This window comes from Anomaloglossus baeobatrachus, chromosome 4 (assembly GCF_048569485.1).
Source record: "Anomaloglossus baeobatrachus isolate aAnoBae1 chromosome 4, aAnoBae1.hap1, whole genome shotgun sequence".
NCBI lineage: Eukaryota > Metazoa > Chordata > Amphibia > Anura > Aromobatidae > Anomaloglossus > Anomaloglossus baeobatrachus.
Genome location: NC_134356.1, coordinates 299,534,450 through 299,555,577, shown reverse-complemented (window position 1 = coordinate 299,555,577; position 21,128 = coordinate 299,534,450). Strand labels below are relative to the sequence as shown.

At 50.2% G+C, this 21,128-nt stretch overlaps 1 protein-coding gene across 3 annotated transcripts in view; it reads left to right on the top strand.

Moving 5' to 3' along the window:
* Positions 1-21,128, top strand: part of PPP1R12A (protein phosphatase 1 regulatory subunit 12A) — a 234,743-nt gene that overhangs the window by 88,171 nt on the left and 125,444 nt on the right. For all 3 annotated transcript variants that reach the window (XM_075344940.1, XM_075344941.1, XM_075344939.1), the window contains exons 8-10: positions 7,060-7,217; positions 7,748-7,863; positions 12,574-12,789. In XM_075344940.1, the coding sequence (XP_075201055.1) occupies positions 7,060-7,217; positions 7,748-7,863; positions 12,574-12,789 (490 nt within the window). The remainder of the gene's footprint in view (positions 1-7,059; positions 7,218-7,747; positions 7,864-12,573; positions 12,790-21,128) is intronic.

Sequence of the window (21,128 nt, the reverse complement as noted above, 5' to 3'; positions counted from 1 at the left end):
GTTCAGGTTTTACTGTTCCCATTACTATGTTTGTCATCTGCAGAGGCCCGTTTCCTAGCCAGGGATTATGTGCTACTTCAAGCTCTAGGCTTTAGAGCCAGAAACGCTGCTGTGATGTGGGCCAGATCTCTGGATCCTACCAGATTTACTGTCCACACTTCTTCCTTGCAGCAAAGGCAAAGCCGAGCCTCTTAGCAGCATGGCAGAGCGCACAGTGTGGACTAAGTTTGGCTGCAGTGCTCGGCGCTCAGTGTGGACTAACAGTTTGCCTGCACTGCTTAGCACTCAATGTGGACTAAGTTTGCCTGCGCTGCTTAGCACTTAATGTGGACTAACAATTTGGCTGCGCTGCTTATTGCAGCAAGGGTCGAAGACCTTCTTCAAGCTTTCCACCAAGTAGAGTTATAAATTAACCGCTTCCTAGTAAGTGAATGTTATATTCTGCCTATTAAAGGTGCGTCTGACTGTCCAAACCAAGCACAGATGTTCAGTACACCCTTGATGTGCTAAACTGTTCAGTGCACCTTCACACCTACTTGCTTTACATCTATCTGTTCCTTACTCTTGATTAGCAGCTTGGGCTTTACAGGAGCCAGAGAAGGGCACAGATGATTGTTTATGTAGCCAGTTGAGTGCACATCCCCAAAGGATTTGGTTTGAACAGTCATTTTGTGTGGACAGACCCCCCTTTAAACGTTTTAATAAGCGTAAAGGAGCTGATGTGACTTAGGCTATGTGCGCACGTTGCGTACAGTCACTGCAGAAATTTCTGCAGCGATCTGAAGAGCACACGTGAGCTTTAAATCGCTGCAGAAATGTCCGTAGTGAAAAAAAAAAGCCGATTCCATGCGCTCTGAGTGCAGCCCTCCCATAGACAGAGCAGGAGCTGCCGGCAATGCGCACGGAAGAAGTGACATGTCACTTCTTAGAACGCAGCGCTTCGGCAGTAGCCGAAGCGCTGCGCTCTAAAACGCCACGTGCGCACGGCCCCTGCACAATCTCCATAGACTGTGCAGGGGACGCAGGACGCATGCAGTTACGCTGCGCTACAAAGCGCAGCGTAACTGCATGTATTTACGCAACGTGCGCACATAGCCTTACACCACTTAACAGACAAGGGGTGTAAATAGCTCAATGTTCTACCTCACTATCACTAATTTCTTCGGCGCTCCATTGGGAGACCCAGACGATTGGGTGTATAGCTACTGCCTCCGGAGGCCACACAAAGCATTACACTAAAAAGTGTAAGGCCCCTCCCCTTCTGGCTATACACCCCCCGTGGGATCACGGGCTTGCTCAGTTTTCAAGCTTTGTGCGAAGGAGGTCAGACATCCACGCATAGCTCCACTGTTTTTAGTCAGCAGCAGCTGCTGACTATGTCGGATGGAAGAAAAGTGGGCCCATATGGGGCCCCCAGCATGCTCCCTTCTCACCCCACTTTTGTCGGGTGTTTGTTAAGGTTGAGGTACCCATTGCGGGTACGGAGGCTGGAGCCCACATGCTGTTTTCCTTCCCCATCCCCCCTCAGGGCTCTGGGTGAAGTGGGATCTTACAGGTCTCCAGGCACTGAGACCGGGCTCCATCCACAGACCCAGAGAACCTGCTGGATATGGAGCTGAGTATCGTCAGGGACAGGGCCCTGCTACATTAAGGTACTCTGTGTCCCCGTACACATCGCGCACACACACACACCAGCATTGCTGGGAGTGCTAGTGCGCCGGGGACAACAGCGCGGAGCGCTCGTGCTATTATTCACGGCAGCTTTGCTGTGTGAATTTATGTATTGGGAACTGCCGCGCCGGGCCGCTGCTGGGTGTTTTTACACTGTGGCGCGGCTGGGACTTGTGGTGCGCCGGGGACTCCGCGCTGGCCGTGCACATAGGACGGCCGCGCTTATTACTCGAGTCCCCGGCTTTGCGGCCTAGTTTTCGTTTCGTTCCCGCCCCCAGCCCTGCCAGTCAGGGGAGAGGCGGGACGCTGTACAGAAAGTCAGCGCCGAGGGCTGGAGTCTGCTTTGCATTCTCCAGCCCCCTTCACTGGACACAGTGGGACGCCGGTTTCCCGCTCTTGCCTGGGGCACGCCCACGGCCCGCCCCTCGTCACACGAGCTGGAGAAGGACGCCGGCAGCCATTCCTGCAGTCCGAGCTGGAGAACGGAGACAAGCTCTGGGCAACCAGTCACAGGACTCTGGCGACCACACACCCGCCTATAGGCGGGCGGTAAGCAGCACCTGAAGTGCTGACCCCACTAAATACCGTTGTGTCCATTTGTATTTTATGCTTACACTGCACTGTAGGTCGCTATTTTTGGCTATATGCCCTCTTAGATGGCGAGACAACAGCAGCAAAAAAGCAAGGGTGCTAAGGCACAGGCTTTCTATGCTGCTTGTATTGCATGTGCTGAAGTGTTCATTTGTACTTATGCTTGTATGCTATACATTGCACTGTACGGTCGCTATTCTTGGCGATATTCTCCTAGAATGGCTAGACTACAGCAGCAAAAAATCAAGGGTGCCAAGGCACAGGCTTTCTAAGCTGCTCATATTGCATGTGCTGAAGTGCTCATTTGTCCTTTATGCTTGTATGCTATACTTTGCACTGTACGGTCGCTATTCTCGGCTATATGCTCCTAGATGGCTAGACTACAGCAGCAAAAAAGCAACACAGGCTTTCTATGCTGCTTTTACTGCATGTGATACTGTTCCACCGGCAGGTTCCACTGACCCCCGTTGTGTGCAATGCTCCCCTGTAGCACTTGGTCAGCCGGGGTCTCTACTAGAGGTGGCCAAAGGAACCACCTGTGAACCCTGTCCATGGACAGGGACGGTGTTGCAGTTACGGCTGATAGATTGTCATGGGATAGTGACTTGCAGTCCAGACAGGCCATGGGCAATCTTGATCATTGCTCCCTGGCCACCCTCATTTGGAACAAAATCAGTGCTCCGGGGGGGTCCCAGGCATTCCAGGGTGAAGGCTCTGACACGGACGACAGTCCCAGACAGCCTAAGCGAGCTCGCTGGGAGCGGCACTCGGCCTCATCACTAGTCAGGGTCACAGCAGAGGACTCTCTGTATGATGAGGCAGACGTAGCTGATCAGGACTTTGATCCTGACACCGCTCTCAATCCGGATACACCGGATGGTGACGCCATGGTGAATGATCTTATAGCGTCCAGCAATGGCATGTTGGATATCTCTCCCCCAGCTCCTTCAGTGGAGGAGTCAGCTTCCCAGCAGGAGAAATCCCATTTCAGTATCTCAAGCGTACATTGAGTACTTTTCTGGCCACGCTGACTTCAGAGAAGCAGTTCAGAATCACCACGCTTACCAGATAAGCGTTTCTCCAAATGTATTAAGGATACATGTTATCCCTTTCCTCCTGACGTGGTCAGGCGCTGGACCCAGGGTCCAAAGGTGGATCCCCCAATCTCCAGGCTTGCGGCTAGATCCATAGTTGCAGTGGAGATGGGACTTCACTTAAAGATGCCATTGACAGACAGATGGACCTCTGGTTGAAATCTGTCTATGAAGCTATCGGCGTGTCGGTTGCTCCGGCATTCGCAGCCGTATGGGCACTCTAAGCTATGTCAGCTGGTCTTGCGCAGCTGGTCTTGAGCACAGGTACATCTGTGCCGCAGGTAGCGTCCTTATCCTCGCAATGTCTGCATTGCGACTTACCCTATTAATGCTGTCCGAGAGAGACAGTCGAGGTTTCGGTCCTTCCCAGGCTCGGGCAGGTCCAAATTGTCCTAGTCCAAAAGGGCTCAAAAGGCTCAGAGGGGCTCAGATTCCAGGCGGGCTCAATCACGCCCAAGGAAGGCAGCCAGAGGAACCGCTTCCAAGGCGGTCGCCTCATGACTTTAAGCTCTCTCTCTCCGCATCCGCGGTTGGTGGCAGACTCTCTCGCCTTGGCGACATTTAGCTGCCACAGGTCACAGACCGGTGGGTGAGAGACATTGTGTCTCACGTGTACAGGATAGAGTTCTGTTCTCGGCCTCCGGCTCGATTCTTCAGAACTTCCCCACCTACCCACCGAGCCGATGCTCTTCTGCAGGCAGAAGGAGTGGTAATTCCTGTTCCTCTTCAGGAACAAGACACGGTTTTCCTCCAATCTGATTGTGGGGGACCTAAAACTGCTCAACAAGCACGTGAAGGCCAGGCGGTTCCGGATGGCATAGGAGATTTCCTAGCATCAATAGACATCAGGATGCTTATCTCCACGTGCCGATTGCTCCAGAGCACCAACGTTTGCTACGTTTCGTTATTGAAGACGAGCATCTTCAGTTCGTAACCCTGCCCTTCGGTCTGGCGACAGCCCTACGGGTTTTCACCAAGTTCAGGGCAGCAGTGGGAGCAGTCCTGCACTCTCAGGGTCACTCGGTGATCCTTCCTTGGACGGTCGACTTGTCAAGGCACCCTCTCAAGAGGCATGCCAACACAGCCTGAGCGTAGCGCTGGAGACTCTCCAGAGTTTCGGGTGGATCATCAACTTCTCAAGGTTAAATCTGACACCGACCCAATCGCTGACATATCTGGGCATGGAGTGTCACGCTCCCTCAGCGATAGTGAAGCTTCCGCTGGACAAACAGCGTTCACTACAGACGGGGGTGCAGTCTCTCCTTCACGGCCAGTCACACCCCTTAACACGCCTCATGCAGAGGCAGTCACTTTCGCGCAGTTTCATCTGCGTCCACTCCAATGTGGCATTCTTTGCCAATGGGATGGGAAGTCGACGTCCCTAGAAGGAACGTCCCCCTTCTCAGACGGTCAAGGACTCTCTTCAGAGGAGTCCATCCTTCAAATCAATGTGCTGGAAATCTGGGCAGTGTATCTTGCCCTGCAAGCCTTCCAGCCGTGGCTGGAAAGCACACACATCCGAATTCAGTCGGACAACTCCACAGCGGTGGCATACATCTACCACCAAGGCGGAACACGCAGTCGGCAAGCCTCCCAGGAAGTCCGGCGGAGTCTGATGGGGGTGGAAGACAGAGCATCCACCATATCCGCAGTTCACATCCCGGGCGCAGAAAACTGGGAAGCAGACTTCCTCAGTTGCCAGGGTATGGACGCAGGGGAAGGGTATCTTCACCCGGACGGTTTTCAGGAAATCTGTCAACGCTGGGGGATGCTGAACGTCGACCTAATAGCGTCTCGGCACAACAACAAGGTTCCGATTTTCATGGCGCGGTATCACGATCAAAGAGCTCTGGCGGCAGACGCCTTAGTTCAGGTTTGGTCGCAGTTCCAGCTACCTATGTGTTTCCCCCTCTGACACTGCTGCCCAGAGGGCTACGCAACATCAGGTCCGTTTGCCGCCGCGCCATCCTCATCGCCACAGACTGGCCGAGGAGGTCGTAGTCCCCGGATCTGTGGCATCTCACGGTCTGCCAACCGTGGCCACTACCAGCCCGGCCAGACTTACTGTCCCAAGGGCCGTTTTTTCCATCTGAATTCTACGGCCCTGAACCTGACGGTATGGCCTTTCAGTCCTGAATCCTAGCGTCTTCAGGATTATCTCAGGACGTCATTGCCACCATGAGACAGACTAGAAAACCGACGTCTGCCAAGATCTACCACAGGATGTGGAGGATATTCTTCTCTTAATGCTCTGCTCAGGGAGTGTCTCCCTGCTCATTTGCATTCCCTACTTTTCCTTCCTTCCTGCAATCTGGTTTGGAAAAAGGTTGTCACTCGGCTCCCTTAAAGGACAAGTCTCAGCGCTATCTGTATTCTTCAGAAGCGCCTAGCACCACTTCCTCAGGTACACACGTTCCTGCAGGAGGTTTGTCACATTGTCCCTCTGTACAAACGGCCGTTGGACCCATGGGATCTGAACAGGGTACTAATTGCTCTCCAGAAGCCGCCCTTCGAGCCTCTGAGAGATGTTTCACTCTCTCGACTTTCCCAGAAAGAGGCCTTTCTGGTAGCGGTCACGTCTCTTAGGAGAGTGTCCGAGCTAGCAGCGCTGTCATCCAAAAGCTTCCTTCCTGGTGTTTCACCAAGGCAAGGCAGTGCTGCGCCCGATTCCGGAGTTCTCCCTAAGGTGGTATCCCCCTTTCATCTCAATCAGGATATCTCCTTACCTTCCTTTTGCCTCATCCATTTCATCGATATGAAATGGATTTGCATTTGTTGGATCTGGTGAGAGCACTCAGAATCTACATTTCCCGCACGGCGCCTCTGCGCCGCTCGGATGCACTCTCTGTGCTTGTCGCTAATCAGCGTAAAGAGTCGCAGGCTTCCAAATCCACCCTGGCTCGATGGATCAAGGAACCAATTCTTGAAGCCTACTGTTCTGCTGGGCTTCCGGTTCCATCAGGGCTGAAAGCCCATTCTACCAGAGCCGTGGGTGCGCCCTAGGCATTACGGCACCAGGCTACGGCTCAGCAGGTGTGCCAGGCAGCTACCTGGTCGAGTCTGCACACTTTCACCAAGCATTGTCAGGTGCATACCTACGCTTAGGCGGATGCCAGCTTAGGTAGAAGAGTCCTGCAGGCGGCGGTTGCCTCCTTGTAGGGAAGGGCTGTTTTACAGCTCTAACATGAGGTATTAATTTACCCACCCAGGGACTGCTTTTGGACGTCCCAATCGTCTGGGTCTCCCAATGGAGCGCCGAAGAAGGGAATTTTGTTACTTACCGTAAATTCCTTTTCTTCTAGCTCCAATTGGGAGACCCAGCACCCGCCCTGTTTCCTTCGGGATTTTTGGTTGTTCGGGTACACATGTTGTTCATGTTGAACGGTTTTCAGTTCTCCGATGTTACTTCGGATTGAATTTGTTTAAACCAGTTATTGGCTTTCCTCCTTCTTGCTTTAGCACTAAAACTGAGCAAGCCCGTGATCCCACGGGGGGTGTATAGCCAGAAGGGGAGGGGCCTTACACTTTTTAGTGTAATGCTTTGTGTGGCCTCCGGAGGCAGTAGCTATACACCCAATCGTCTGGGTCTCCCAATTGGAGCTAGAAGAAAAGGAATTTACGGTAAGTAACAAAATTCCCTTCTTTGTACCTGAATGCATTCAGTTCTAAAGAAACATGTATACTAAAGTGTCTTGTCTTCTAGCAAAGAGACCTTGATTATTGAGCATGAGAAGACCATTTCAAGCATTGAGTCACTAGAGCAAGAAAAGGCAGATGAGGAGGATGAAGGAAAGAAAGATGAATCTAGTTGTTCCAGTGAGGAAGAGGAGGAGGAAGACTCTGAATCTGAAGCGGAAACAGGTAAGTAAATGGGAACATGTATCCAGCATCCTTACACATTTCTGCTTCATAATACTACAACTGCACCACAATTTCTTTATTGCAAGAATTGATAGTGGAAGTTGGCAATTGTGAGAAATTCTAAATGTCGCTTTAACACTAGAAGTCCCAGAGAGGGGTCATTTGACATTTCTACCATTGAAACTCTATGGAGCTCGAAATTCCTGGGACTTCTAGTGTTAAAGATCTGCTAAGGACGTATGACCCTGTACTCCATAGCTGGTACTAGTATAGTCAGCATTGTTCTTATGTCTAGAAGCTCATTTCTAAAGAGCAGCACTGACTTAAAATCCGTCGTGGTAACCAATATTCTCCTAGCCTGTTACATCTTTTAGAATTGGTATGTCAGTCATATAGTTTTTCAATAGTAAAGGGTTAGCTGCTCAGACACGTCTCAGAGGATTAGAACTAAAGACAATAAGTTTATAGGGTCTGTTTCTATCAAGTATATCTAATGGTCTTTTACGTTGGCTTCTTTCTTACCATTGTAGATAAGGCTAAAATCTCCGCGAATGCTCCGAACAATAGATCTCAAGTGTCCAATGTAACTGCCCATGCCTCAACTGTACCTTCTGGGCAAGTCACCCCTACATCACCAATAAAGAAGGTAAAGCATCTTTTCAGAACTTGTTTGTTTTTATTTTTATATTTTTATTCTTGCTTTTATCTTAAGGGCCTGCTAGTAGTTGGTACTCCCTAAATCACTCTGGTCATGTTTTTAAGTGGCACATAAAGTATGATTAATCCCTTCATGAACAATGACGTACCTATACATCATTGGTTGTATATGTCCCTTTAATGTGAGCTCATGTGACAAGCCCACATTATTTGCTGCACATGTCTGTTGATCCAATCAGCAGACATGTGCAGCTAACAGGCTAGATCTCTGATCCACCCGCACCAATTAACACCTTAGATCATGCTGTCAAAATCTGACAGCGCAATCTAATGCGCTCTGGCGAGGATCACGCCATTTCCCGCGACAATCGGCAGCCTCATGACATGATTGCGAGAAGCCACTGGTTTGCAATGGTAGCTCGGGGTCAGATGATGACTCCTGTCACTGCCATGATGTGTTTCCTTTGAATGGCTGCAGAGCGCCGGCGCTGACAGGAGCACAGCATTTCTGCAGATCAGAGCAGCATCACTGATCAGCAGAATCTATTGGACTGTGTAATAATAAAGTCCCCTAAGGAGACTAATAAAATAAAGAATAACTATAATAATAATTATCAAATAACAGGTACGCAAAAATGGTATAATTAAAATGTTGCCTCAAAATGCAAAAAAAATAAGTAATCACTGAGCCCCAGATCCCGAAAAAGTACACCACTACGGATCTCGCAAAAGGGCGCCAAAAGTGCTATTCTTGGACAAACTTCTGATTTTTTTTTTTTTTTTCACCCCTTAGATAAAAGTAAAAGTATACATGTTTAGTATCTACGGCTCTTACTGACCGGGGGGGAATCATAACGCCAGGTCAGTTTTACCATATAGTGAACATGGTGCATTAAAAAAAAAAACAACAAAAACAACCCAATACAATATGGGGTAGAATATATAGTTGTATTGAAATGTACAACTCTTCCCACAAAAAACAAGCAGTCATTTGGCAATATTGACGGAAAAAAGTTATGGCTCTTGGAAGAAGGGGAGGAATAAGCAAAAACTGAAAATCGCTAGGGGGTGAAAGGGTTACTGATGTACTACCATCATTTAAGACCAGAACTAAAGGTACCGTCACACTAAGCAACATCGCTAGCAACATTGCTGCTGAGGCACGACTTGCTACCGATGTTGCTGTGTGTGACATCCAGCAACAACCTGGCACCTGCTGTGAAGTCGCTTGTTGTTGCTGAATGTCCTGGGCCATTTTTTAGTTGTTGTTGTCCCGCTGTGAAGCACAGATCGCTGTGTGTGACCGTGACAGAGCAACAACTGAATGTGCAGGCAGCAGGAGCCGGCTTCTGCGGAGGCTGGTAACCAATGTAAATATTGGGTAACCAAGAAGCCCTTTCCTTGGTTACCCGATATTTACCTTTGTTACCAGTGTCCGCCGCTCTCACGCTGCCAGTGCCGGCTCCCTGCACACGTAGCAGAGTACACATTGGGTAATTAACCCGATGTGTACTCTGGCTAGGAGTGCAGGGAGCCAGCGCTAAGCGGTGTGCGCTGGTAACCAAGGTAAATATCGGGTTGGTTACCCGATATTTTCCTTAGTTAGCAAGCGCAGCATCGCTTCCACGCGTCGTTGGGGGCTGGTTGCTGGTGAGATCTGCCTGTGTGACAGCTCACCAGCAACCCGTGTAGCGACGCTCCAGCGATCCCTACCAGGTCAGGTTGCTGGTGGGATCGCTGGAGCGTCGCTTAGTGTGACGGTACCATAACTTGTGTTTTGAGATTGGTCATATAGTGAATCTGTCCCAGGGGAGCACCTTCCTCTTAACCCCATTCCAATAAGTAACATTTGATACTGATCTCCTTGTGAACCTGTGCCAAAATTGGCGTCAAATCTGCCAACAATCTACATGTAAATAATGGTGCTGCAAGTTGTTGGCATGTAACAGATAACTGCACACGTTTTTACAATGACAGTAGGGCAGCATGCTGCTTATTTTCAGATGGGGCTGCAGATGATTAACCCCCTCTAGGGCTAATTATTGTACTGCACTAATACATGTACCCAAACATCCGCTGCAAATCCACAGCAGAAATCACAATGTCGGTCTTGGATTTCTTAAATTCGCATACAATATTGAGCCAATGTGTGAAGTCTCTTGACACAAGGGCACAGGCTCTAAACTCTTCACATGGATCTGTCCAATGATCATGTACAGGCAACAAATATATTAAACGTGGTGCAATGTAGATGCACGGCCCTGGGACAGCATGTTCTGCAGGTCTACATGGCAGACTTCTTGTTAGTTTTGCATGTTGTGACTGCATGCATCCGTATGAGTTTTGATTTCCCTGGATGGCTGAAGCGGCATCAATTTTGTTCATGGTTGATGGGTGAATCGCAAGTTCTTTTAATCCCTTACTGTTTAATGAGTGATATCCGCCTCCTTAACCCCAGATTCTGTCTGATACTCTTTGGGATAGTGTCACCCTTTACATTTCATCTGCGGATTCTGTCCTCGCAGATTAGAAATGGGTCCACTGTTTCTAGTAATTAGGTTTTATGTATATATACGAATTTGGATATGTAGAACAGTTTTAAGAGAGTGCCCCCCCCCTTTTTTTTTCTTTCTCAAGGTCTTCAGGTTGTCCCTTATTCACAGGATTTGGGTTACCTTAATTGTTAGTCTGCTGGCTACATCAGTGATCTTAAGAAAGGGGCGCTCTAAAATCCCGTCTGAAGGGAGCATTTTGCATCACTGTGAGATCCAACAGGAAGATGAAAAATCGACCGCAAACAGCTACTATGCCAAACAATTTCTTTTTTATTCAAGCGTTCTTTTCATCGGTGCATCGGTCCCTTTGGAGGGACTCGCATCCTAGTCACCTCCCGCATTTTTATCTGCACCGATGAAAAGAACGCTTGAATAAAAAAGAAATTGTTTGGCATAGTAGCTGTTTGCGGTCGATTTTTCATCTTCCTGTTGTTGGATCTCCTAGCTGCTCAATACCGACCAGCACGCTGCGCCTGCAAACCAGCGCTACATGGCAGTCATCAGCACGTGAGCCACTGAACTTGGAGGTAATCTGAGGGCAGGCGGTGCAGGACTTGTTCACTTGTTGCTACAGTATATTTTGCATCACTGTGCCATTCAGTAATAGACTGCTAGAGATGGCCAAGCACTGTACGGTGTCGGCCGGTCCGAGAAACAGTGATGGAATAGAGAAGGGCATGCTCCACCTCCCTTCCTTCAGATGAGGCTCTGCAATGCATTACTCTTGGGATCAGTGGGGGTCCCTATGGTAGGTCCTCTAACGATCAGTAAGTTGCCACCTGGCCTATTAATGGGGGGATAACATAAAAGCTTGGTTTCACCACTTTAATTTCTGTTTACAGTATGGAAAGATAAATCATTTTGTTCATTTTAGTGGCTTCTAGGGTACACTCGACCTCCCATGCTTAACAGCGGACTGCTCTTGCTTCCACATTAGAAGAAGACTCCTAGCTGATGTTGCATTTAATGGCTGATGTCTCAGGTGTAGTGTAGGTGTCCTATACTAATTGGCAGGTGCACAAGACCTGGTGATACCTGGCAGGTGGCCGCCATTGTAGGGTCACCTCTCCCTGTTACCTCCTAGTGCCGAAGCAAGATGTGTGCGTTGCTCTTGGGCCACAACTCCAGAATTAGGAACTATTTTTATAGCGTAATTGGAGAGCAGTGCATCTTAAAATGTTGGATTTCAGTTGTTCCTTTTGATTCTGCAAAGGAGGAACTCGTATTTGTTAAATTGGTGTATTCTTTCGTTCGTTGACGCTTAAGTGCTCACGGCAAATGGATAATGTATTTTCTGTTGACTTGTCATGAGCACAGAACGGTTCGTAACTTTGACTAGTTAGACTCTGTAACTTCTCGACCTAAAGTTGGCGCCGGATCTACATTTTTCTGCTCTACTTCTAGTCGGCTTTTTTGTTTAGTGAAAAGTTCTGGGTTGGTTGTAATGTATGCATTTTAGCCTTGGACATCTACTTCAATAGCCGCATAAATCAGAAAGAAGCGTTGCGTTTTTAATTTTCTCATGCTATGCTTTCCTTCTTATTCTATCTTGCTCTTCTTGGGTCAGTATGATTTCATTGCACCTTTCATGCCAGTGGTGGATTCCGCATCCGCACAACCTAATTCATGGAGAATGGGCTTGCGCAAAACTGGCATTGTCCTTGTGCCAAGTAAAGGTGACAAATCTCTGGTGAGGAACTAGTGTGCACATTTGGCTGTGGTTACAGGCTGTACCTTAATCAGATTGACATCACTGTGCATGGTCTTCCACTTACAAATGTTAATCTTGTATCTGCATTACGTGCTGTATTCAATGACTTGTCTAACCTTCAATGGCAATCTATTTGGTTTCGACAGTGGGCATTTTTCCATCGTTTTTATTACTATTAACAAGTTTTCCTGTGTGCTTTGTTTTTAGTGATATTTTAACCCCATTGAGATTCACACTTGGGTTATTTAATCAAAAGTCCCCCTCCCTGTGACGATGAAATAAAATCCTTCTATCGTTACAGCTCAACTTGCATTACTTGATCAAATGCCTTTTGGAAATTTTAAGGATGATTGCTTTGGTGTTGGGATTTTGTTTTTGAGAAACCAGACTTTTGTAAGAGTAAATCATGGCTTCAATATTTTTATGGTTACAGTTCCCTACTCCCGCAACCAAAATCTCTCCTAAGGAAGAAGAAAGGAAGGATGAATCTCCAGCCTCCTGGCGCCTAGGACTGCGCAAGACTGGTAGCTATGGGGCATTATCTGAGATTACTGCTTCCAAAGAAGGTCAAAAAGAGAGGGACTTCACTGGCGTCATGCGATCGGCTTCAAGTCCAAGACTCTCCTCCTCCCTAGATAATAAAGAAAAGGTAATATTTACTGAGGTGGAAGGTTTCAGATCAGTAACATAATAATTTGCCTTTGACATCTTGATTTAAAGAAGTTGTCCAGCCACAAAATCCAAATTTGTTTTTAGCTAATTTATGCTGTATTGTCATCTAAAACACCCCTATATTGTGTTTTTGTTTTCTGTTTCTAACGTTTTGTTCTTGAATTATCACTTTATTTACCTGCAGCTCAACCAAACATGACCTCTTCCTGTGCTTATTTGTCAAGCTTCACAGTCAGAGCTGGCACCAGCCCTGGTCGCCCTCTGCACACTCATTGGCTGTCAACAGCACAATCACACACACCTGAATACAAAATGTGGGGCGGATGAGAGGGACGGGGGCTGCGTCACAATGTTCCTGGTCGGCTGCAGGTCAGCAACATGACATCGGCTGGGATACCAATCAACAGGCTCCTGCTCCTGTCTACATGGCATCACAGGAAGCCGCAAAATCCCAGCGGGAGCGGTCACATGACCGCTCTGAGCTGGGGGAGAGGGACTGACAGCAGGGCAGGTAGGTAGTTGCTAGCTACTTACATGCCCCAATGTAGCCTAATAGTGAAATAACAAAAAAAGCCTTATAACCCCTTTTAACAAACTGTTAAGCATAGCTGTTGGTCGAACACTGACTAATATTTCTTTATCGTTCCTTTGGGAGACCCAGACCATGGGTGTTTAGCTTCTGCCTCCGGAGGACACACAAAGTACTACACTTAAAAGTGTAGCTCCTCCCTCTGAGCTTGTACACCCCCTGGTAGCCAGTCCTAGCCAGTTTATTGCTTTGTGTCAGGAGGCATACATCCACACATGCATTCTCATCTGATTTGTTTGACTTTTGGAAAGAGTTTGAAGAAAAGCGGGTCCATGTCTGGACTCCCGGCATGTCCCTTCTCACCCCACTGTGTCGGTGGTGTTGTTAAGGTTGATTTCCAAGGCTGGAGCCTTACATGCCGCGCTCCTTCACCATCCCTTCTGGGCTCTGGCTTGAAGTGGGAGCCAGCACGGTCTCCATGCCTGGCAGGAGTCCGGTCTCCATCCACAGCCCCTTGAGGATCCTGCTGGACCGGAGCACTCATCACCGGGGACATGGCCCTGCGTCTCAGCAGCTAAGTACCTGAGACGTTTATGTTGGGGGTCCCGATTCTTTATTGTAAGGGGAGAGTATGCTGTATGTGATTGTTTTAACTTTTCCGGCGGGTTCTCTAGCTTTTGCCTGAGAACCGCGCCGATGGTGCCTGCTTGTCGGCCTCGCCGCTTAAATTTAGGCCCCGGCTTCGCCGGAGGCCTAGTTTCATTTTCCTGCCCTCGCATGTCACTCATGCAGAGGGACAGGTTCGGCTCCTCCCGGCGGCCGTTCTACACAGGGGAGGGACACTCCCCACTGCTGGGGCATCCCTCCTTCCCTGCAGGTCTCTATAGCCCTCCAGTTCCCGCTCTTTTATAGGAACGCCCCCTAGTCCCGCCCCTCTCTCTTCGCTCCGGTGGCCATTTCTCAGGCAGAGTTCACTCTGCTCTGGGACATCCTGCATTCTGCATCTCTGCTGAGGTGCTGCGACTGGGGGACCGGGCTTCGGGATCTGGAGGGCACACAACACCGCGCTCAGCGGTCTGGTAAGCCACAGCCGGTCTCCGGTTGTGGACCTCTGTATATTCTCCCTGGGGTTCATTCTCTGCAAAGCCCCACTCCAGCAGCATGTCTCACACAAGGAGCAAGGCTCCAAAGCTTTATTCTGCATGCACTGCATTTAAGCTCCTGCTGCCTGAGCCGAGCATTTATCCACACTGTGATGGTTGCTCTAACTTGGCGGTGCCACAGCCTGGAGTCTCACCCCCAGTGGTCTCTCAGGCTGCTGCTGCACCTGTGACTGAACCTCCGGCCTGGGTAGAGTCCTTTTCCTAGGTCCATATCCCAGTCATTTGCTGAGTCCATGGGACTTTTGTCCAGGACTTTGATGAATATGAATCAGCCTCCCTCACAGGGTGCCTGTAATACTCTTGACAGAGGACTCCTATCCTCTGACCTCCGTCCATCGGAGCTCACGGAGGATTCATCATCTGATCCCAGACCCCGTCCTTCTAAGAGAAGGCGCAGGGTTTCCTCCCCCTCCCCATCCCACGGCTCTGTCTCAAGAGCTGACTCTCAAGATGAGGAGGATGCCCTCACTGGGGGCTCGGAGGCTATGTATCCCATCGATTTCTCTGAGGGTGACTCAGATCTTAGTGATTTGCTTGCTGCTATTAATTCTGTGCTGGATCTCAATCCGCCAGTGTCAGAGGAGCAACTCTCTTTGGCAGAAAAGCACCAGTTTACCTCGCCTAAGAGGGCAAAGAGTGTGTTCTTTAACCACTCCAGTTTTCAGATCGCTGTGACCAAACCCAGGGCCTACCCTGACAAACTCTTTCCAAAGCGTGGTTCTGATGACCGGTTTCCATTTCCACCTGAGGTGGTCAAGGAGTGGTCTCACTCCCCAAAGGTAGACCCTCCGGTGTCTAGGCTATCAGCCCGGACCGTTGTGTCGGTGGCTGACGGCACCTCACTTAAGGATTCCACTGACCGTCAGATTGACCTTCTGGCCAAATCTGTGTATGAAGCTGCGGGGGCCGGGTTTTCCCCGACTTTTGCAGCAGTGTGGGCTCTCAAAGCCATCTCTGCTTCTCTAGAGGAGATGCATTCCCTCACCAAGGAATCTATGCCTGAGATGGTTACCTTAACTGCTCAGGCTTCAGCTTTTTCATCCTATGCCATGTCTGCCATGCTAGAGGCTGCTCACCGCACTGCGGTGGCTTCAGCTAATTCTCTTGTTATCTGCAGGATTTTGTGGCTTCGAGAGTGGAAGGCAGATGCTTCTTCCAAGAAGTTTCTTGCTGGGCTCCCTTTTGCTGGTTCACGGCTGTTTGGTGAACAGCTGGATGAAATCGTTAAAGAAGCTACTGGCGGGAAGAGTACTTCCATGCCACAAACAAAGACCAGGAAACCCGCCCAGGGTAGGAATCAATCTAGTTTTCGTTCCTCCAACTGGTCATCCTCTAAGCCTTCCGCCTCGTCCGCTAACTCAGCCAAGGATCAGAAATCCAACTGGCGCCCAAAAGCGCGTCCGCAGAAGACCGCAGGAGGTTCTTCCACTAAGGCAGCTTCCTCATGACTCTCGGCCCGCTCCAGCCACGTCCTTAGTCGGTGGCAGGCTCTCCCACTTTGGCGACGCTTGGTTAAAGCAAGTCTCCGATCAGTGGGTGAGAGACATCATATCTCACGGCTACAGGATAGAATTCTCTTCCAGCCCTCCAAACAGATTTTTTTTCTCTCAACTCCCCACTGCTCCAAGGCCGCCACCTTCTCGCAGGCCGTGGCGTCCTTGCAGGCAAACGGAGTGATTGTCCCAGTTCCCGCTCAGGAACGGTTCAGAGTTTTTTACTCAAATCTCTTCCTAGTTCCAAAAAAGGACAGTACCTTCCGGCCCATCCTGGATCTCAAGCTTCTCAACAAGCATGTCCGGGTGCGGCATTTTCGCATGGAGTCTCTGCGATCAGTCATTGCCTCAATGACCCAAGGGGAGTTTCTGGCGTCCATCGATATCAGAGATGCCTATCTACATGTGCCAATCGCAGTGTCACATCAGCGTTGGTTACGTTTTGCGATAGGAGAGGATCATTTCCAATTCGTGGCTCTCCCCTTCGGGTTAGCCACGGCCCCTCGGGTATTCACCAAGGTCATGGCGGCAGTGATTGCGGTCCTGCACCTCCAGGGGTTAGCAGTGCTTCCTTATCTGGACGACCTTCTGGTCAAGGGTACATCCAGCGCAGACTGTCAGCGGAGTGTTTCGCTCACTCTCGCCACCTTAGCCCAATTCGGGTGGATTGTCAATCTTCCCAAATCCACACTGACTCCGACCCAGAGTCTCACGTACCTAGGGATGCAGTTCGAGACTTTGCCGGCACTTGTGAAGTTGCCCTTAATCAAACAGCAGTCTCTCCGGCTAGCGGTGCGCTCTCTCCTGAGGCCCCGCCGTTATTCCCTCAGGCGCCTGATGCAGGTGCTGGGTCAAATGGTGGCCTCCATGGAGGCAGTTCCCTTTGCCCAGTTCCATCTGCGTCCTCTGCAGCTGGACATTCTCCGCTGTTGGGACAAGCGGCCTTCCTCCTTACAGAGGTTAGTGGCTCTGTCGCCACGGACCAGGAGCTCTCTTCAGTGGTGGCTTCGACCCCTCTCCCTGTCCCAAGGGCGCTCCTTCCTGACTCCGTCCTGGGTGATTCTCACCACGGATGCCAGCCTATCCGGCTGGGGAGCGGTACATCTCCACCACAGAGCGCAGGGCACTTGGACTCCGTCCGAGTCAGCCCTTTCAATCAATGTGCTGGAAACCAGAGCTGTGCTTCTAGCTCTCCTAGCCTTTCACCACCTGTTGGCGGGCAGGCACATTCGAGTCCAGTCAGACAACGCGACAGCGGTTGCCTACATCAATCACCAAGGCGGGACACGCAGCCGCCTGGCAATGTTGGAGGTCCGACGCATTCTTCAATGGGCGGAGGACTCCAAGTCCACCATATCCGCAGTCCACATCCCTGGCGTAGAAAACTGGGAGGCAGACTATCTCAGCCGTCAATCTGTGGACGGTGGCGAGTGGTCCCTGCACCCGGCAGTGTTTCAGTCAATCTGCCGCAAGTGGAGCACTCCGGACGTGGACCTAATGGCATCCCGTCACAACAACAAGGTTCCGGTTTACGTGGCTCGCTCCCACGATCCTCAGGCCTTCGCCGCGGACGCTCTGGTTCAAGACTGGTCCCAGTTTCGTCTGTCCTACGTGTTTCCCCCTCTAGCTCTCTTGCCCAGAGTCCTGCGCAAGATCAGAATGGAGGGCCGTCGAGTCATCCTCATTGCACCGGACTGGCCCAGGCGAGCTTGGTATCCGGACCTGCTCCAACTGTCCGTGGAGATGCCGTGGCATCTTCCGGACCGTCCAGACCTGCTCTCGCAAGGTCCGTTTTTCCGCCCGAATTCTGCGGCACTCAAATTGACGGCGTGGCTCTTGAGTCCTGGATTTTGACTGCTTCTGGTATTCCTCCTGAAGTCATCTCCACTATGACTCGGGCCCGTAAGTCTTCCTCCGTCAAGATCTATCACAGGACTTGGAAAACTTTCCTGTCCTGGTGTCGCTCTTCCGGCCATTCTCCTTGGCCATTCTCGTTGCCGACCCTTCTGTCTTTTTTACAGTCTGGTCTGCAGCTAGGACTGTCCCTCAGCTCTATCAGTGCTGTTCCAGCGGCGTCTTGCCCGGCTGGCTCAGGTCCGCACCTTCATGCAAGGTGCGTCTCACATCATTCCGCCTTATCGGCGGCCCTTGGATCCCTGGGACCTTAACTTGGTCCTCACGGTATTGCAGAAACCCCCTTTCGAGCCCCTTAGGGAGGTTTCTTTGTATCGTCTTTCTCAAAAGGTGGCCTTTCTAGTTGCCATAACTTCTCTCAGGAGAGTCTCTGATTTGGCTGCGCTCTCCTCGGAGTCACCTTTTTTTGGTTTTTCACCAAGACAAGGTAGTTCTCCGTCCGACCCCGGACTTTCTTCCTAAGGTGGTCTCTCCCTTCCACCTTAACCAGGATATTTCCTTGCCTTCCTTCTGTCCGGCCCCTGTTCATCGCTTTGAGAAAGCGCTGCATACTCTAGATCTGGTGCGTGCTCTCCGGATTTATGTGTCTCGCACCGCTGCGCTTAGGCGGTGCACCTCTCTTTTTGTGCTAACCACAGGGCGGCGCAAGGGTCTCTCTGCTTCTAAGCCGACCTTGGCCCGTTGGATTAGATCGACCATTTCGGACGCCTACCAGAGTACTCAGGTGCCTCCCCCGCCGGGGATCAAAGCACACTCGACCAGAGCTGTTGGTGCCTCTTGGGCTTTTAGGCACCAGGCTACGGCTCAACAAGTCTGTCAGGCTGCCACTTGGACTAGCCTGCATACCTTTTCGAAACACTACCAAGTGCATGCTCATGCTTCGGCAGATGCGAGCTTGGGCAGACGCATCCTTCAGGCGGCTGTCGCCCACTTGTGAAGTTAGGCTCCGCCTACTTCTTAGTTTTTTCTGTTTATTCCCACCCAGGGACAGCTTTGGAACGTCCCATGGTCTGGGTCTCCTAAAGGAACGATAAAGAAAAAGAGAATTTTGTTACTTACCGTAAATTCTTTTTCTTATAGTTCCGTATTGGGAGACCCAGCTCCCTCCCTGTTGCCTGTTGGCAATTTTCTTTTTCCGTGTGTTATCACCGGCTGTTGTCGTGGACAGAGTCTCCGGTTGTTCCGGTTCTTACTCGGTTCTACTTGTGGGTGGCTATTCTCCTTCAGCTTTTGCACTAAACTGGCTAGGACTGGCTACCAGGGGGTGTATAAGCTCAGAGGGAGGAGCTACACTTTTCAGTGTAGTACTTTGTGTGTCCTCCGGAGGCAGAAGCTAAACACCCATGGTCTGGGTCTCCCAATACGGAACTATAAGAAAAAGAATTTACGGTAAGTAACAAAATTCTTTTTCCCAACTTTCCCATGCACATGAATCACAACTAATCAATCAATAGGCATACATGTGTCTGTCAGCTGCTTATCTTCCCCAGAAAAAAAAAATCTGTCTTTTGACAACATTTGTCAGTGGATATTCAAGAGACATGTGCATCAGATGGTGAGCATGTCTTACATTCATGAGCTTTTATCATACTGTCTCCTCCACTGAGTGGCGGCTTTCTACCTATGCACAGTGAACAGAAAGCTAATACTGAGTGGTGTGGATGGGGTTATGCTGACTTCTGAATTTGGAAAAGTGGTAGTGATTTTATTGAAACTAGCAAGCAGATCATTGCGTGACACATTGCTGGAAATAGTCTCTGCTTCTACAGCATGCTACTAATTCCCTTTACAGGCTTGGTCACTTTCCAGTTGTTTTATCCATGTGCCCTAAATGGCAGTATGTTCCACTTTCTAATGGTGTTTTCAGCTGCTCATTTCTAATCAATTTCATGACCCCCTGATCAATTGGCTTAGGAACAAATTCATCCATCAGTGCGCTAAGGCTTTGTTCACACTAGAAAAAGTATTTTTCTCAAGAAATATTTTGAGTCTGAAAGATTACCGCACTTGCGGTCAAAACCCGCACCAATAACGCACCGAAAACCAGATGCAGTTTTACCGCGGTTTTGGTGCAGTCTTCCACAGGTTGGCCCCTGCAGTTTTTAACAATTATCTATGGCAAAATCCGCAGGTACCTGCAGAAAAGAAGTGACATGCTCATTCTTTTTCTCAAGAAATTCTGCAGAAAGAATGTTCTTGAGAAAAAACAGTGTGCGCACAGCTATTTCTTTGTCGCTCCATTGGGAGACCCAGACAATTGGGTGTATAGCTTCTGCCTCCGGAGGCCACACAAAGTATTACACTCAAGTGTAACCCCTCCCCTCTGCCTATACACCCTCCCGTGCATCACGGGCTCCTCAGTTTTATGCTTTGTGTGGAAGGAGGCACACATCCACTCACACATCTCCATGTTAGCAGCAGCTGCTGATTGTATCGGTTGGAAGAAAAGAGGGCCCCCACGGGGCCCCCGGCATGCTCCCTTCTCACCCCACTAAGTCGGCGGTGCTGTTAAGGTTGAGGTACCCATTGCGGGTACGACGGCTGGAGCCTCATGCCGTGTTTCCTTCTTTATCCCTGAGGGCTCTGGTAGAAGTGGGATCCGAAGCGGTCATCCAGGTTCTGGGACCGTGCTCCCTCCGCAGCCCCTGAGGGAATCTGCTGGACAGGAGCTTATCTATACTCAGGGTCAGGGCCCTGCATCCACGAGGTACTCTGTGTCCCCATGGGGACTGTGTATGGAGCGCCTGGTTTCCAGACGCCGCATCTGACTGCTGAATTGTGAAGACCGGGGACTACCGCGCCGACCGCGCCTGCTTGTCGGCCGCGGTATTAAATTTAGTCCCCGGCTTCATCGCGGCCTAGTGGAAAAACTCCCGCCCCTGGGCCTGTCTTTCAGAGATAGGGGCGGGATAGCCGACCTGACGTCGGAGTGAGGGCCGGGGCATCCTGTATGCTTCCTTCCCCCTCACTGATCACTGTGGGGACCCCAGATTCCCGGACTTTTTCTAACGCCGCCCATGGCTTCACTCCTCCCCTGAGAGCTCCGGCAGCCATCTTTAGGACATTCTGCCGGTGGAGAATCACAGAGTGCAGCTCTGGGAGACCAGGCAGGGAATCTGGAGCGCACACACCCCGCTTTTTAGCGGTCGGTAAGCCGCACCGGTCACTCGGTGTTGGTCCCCTTGGGTGCCGGTATAGATACGTATATATATATATA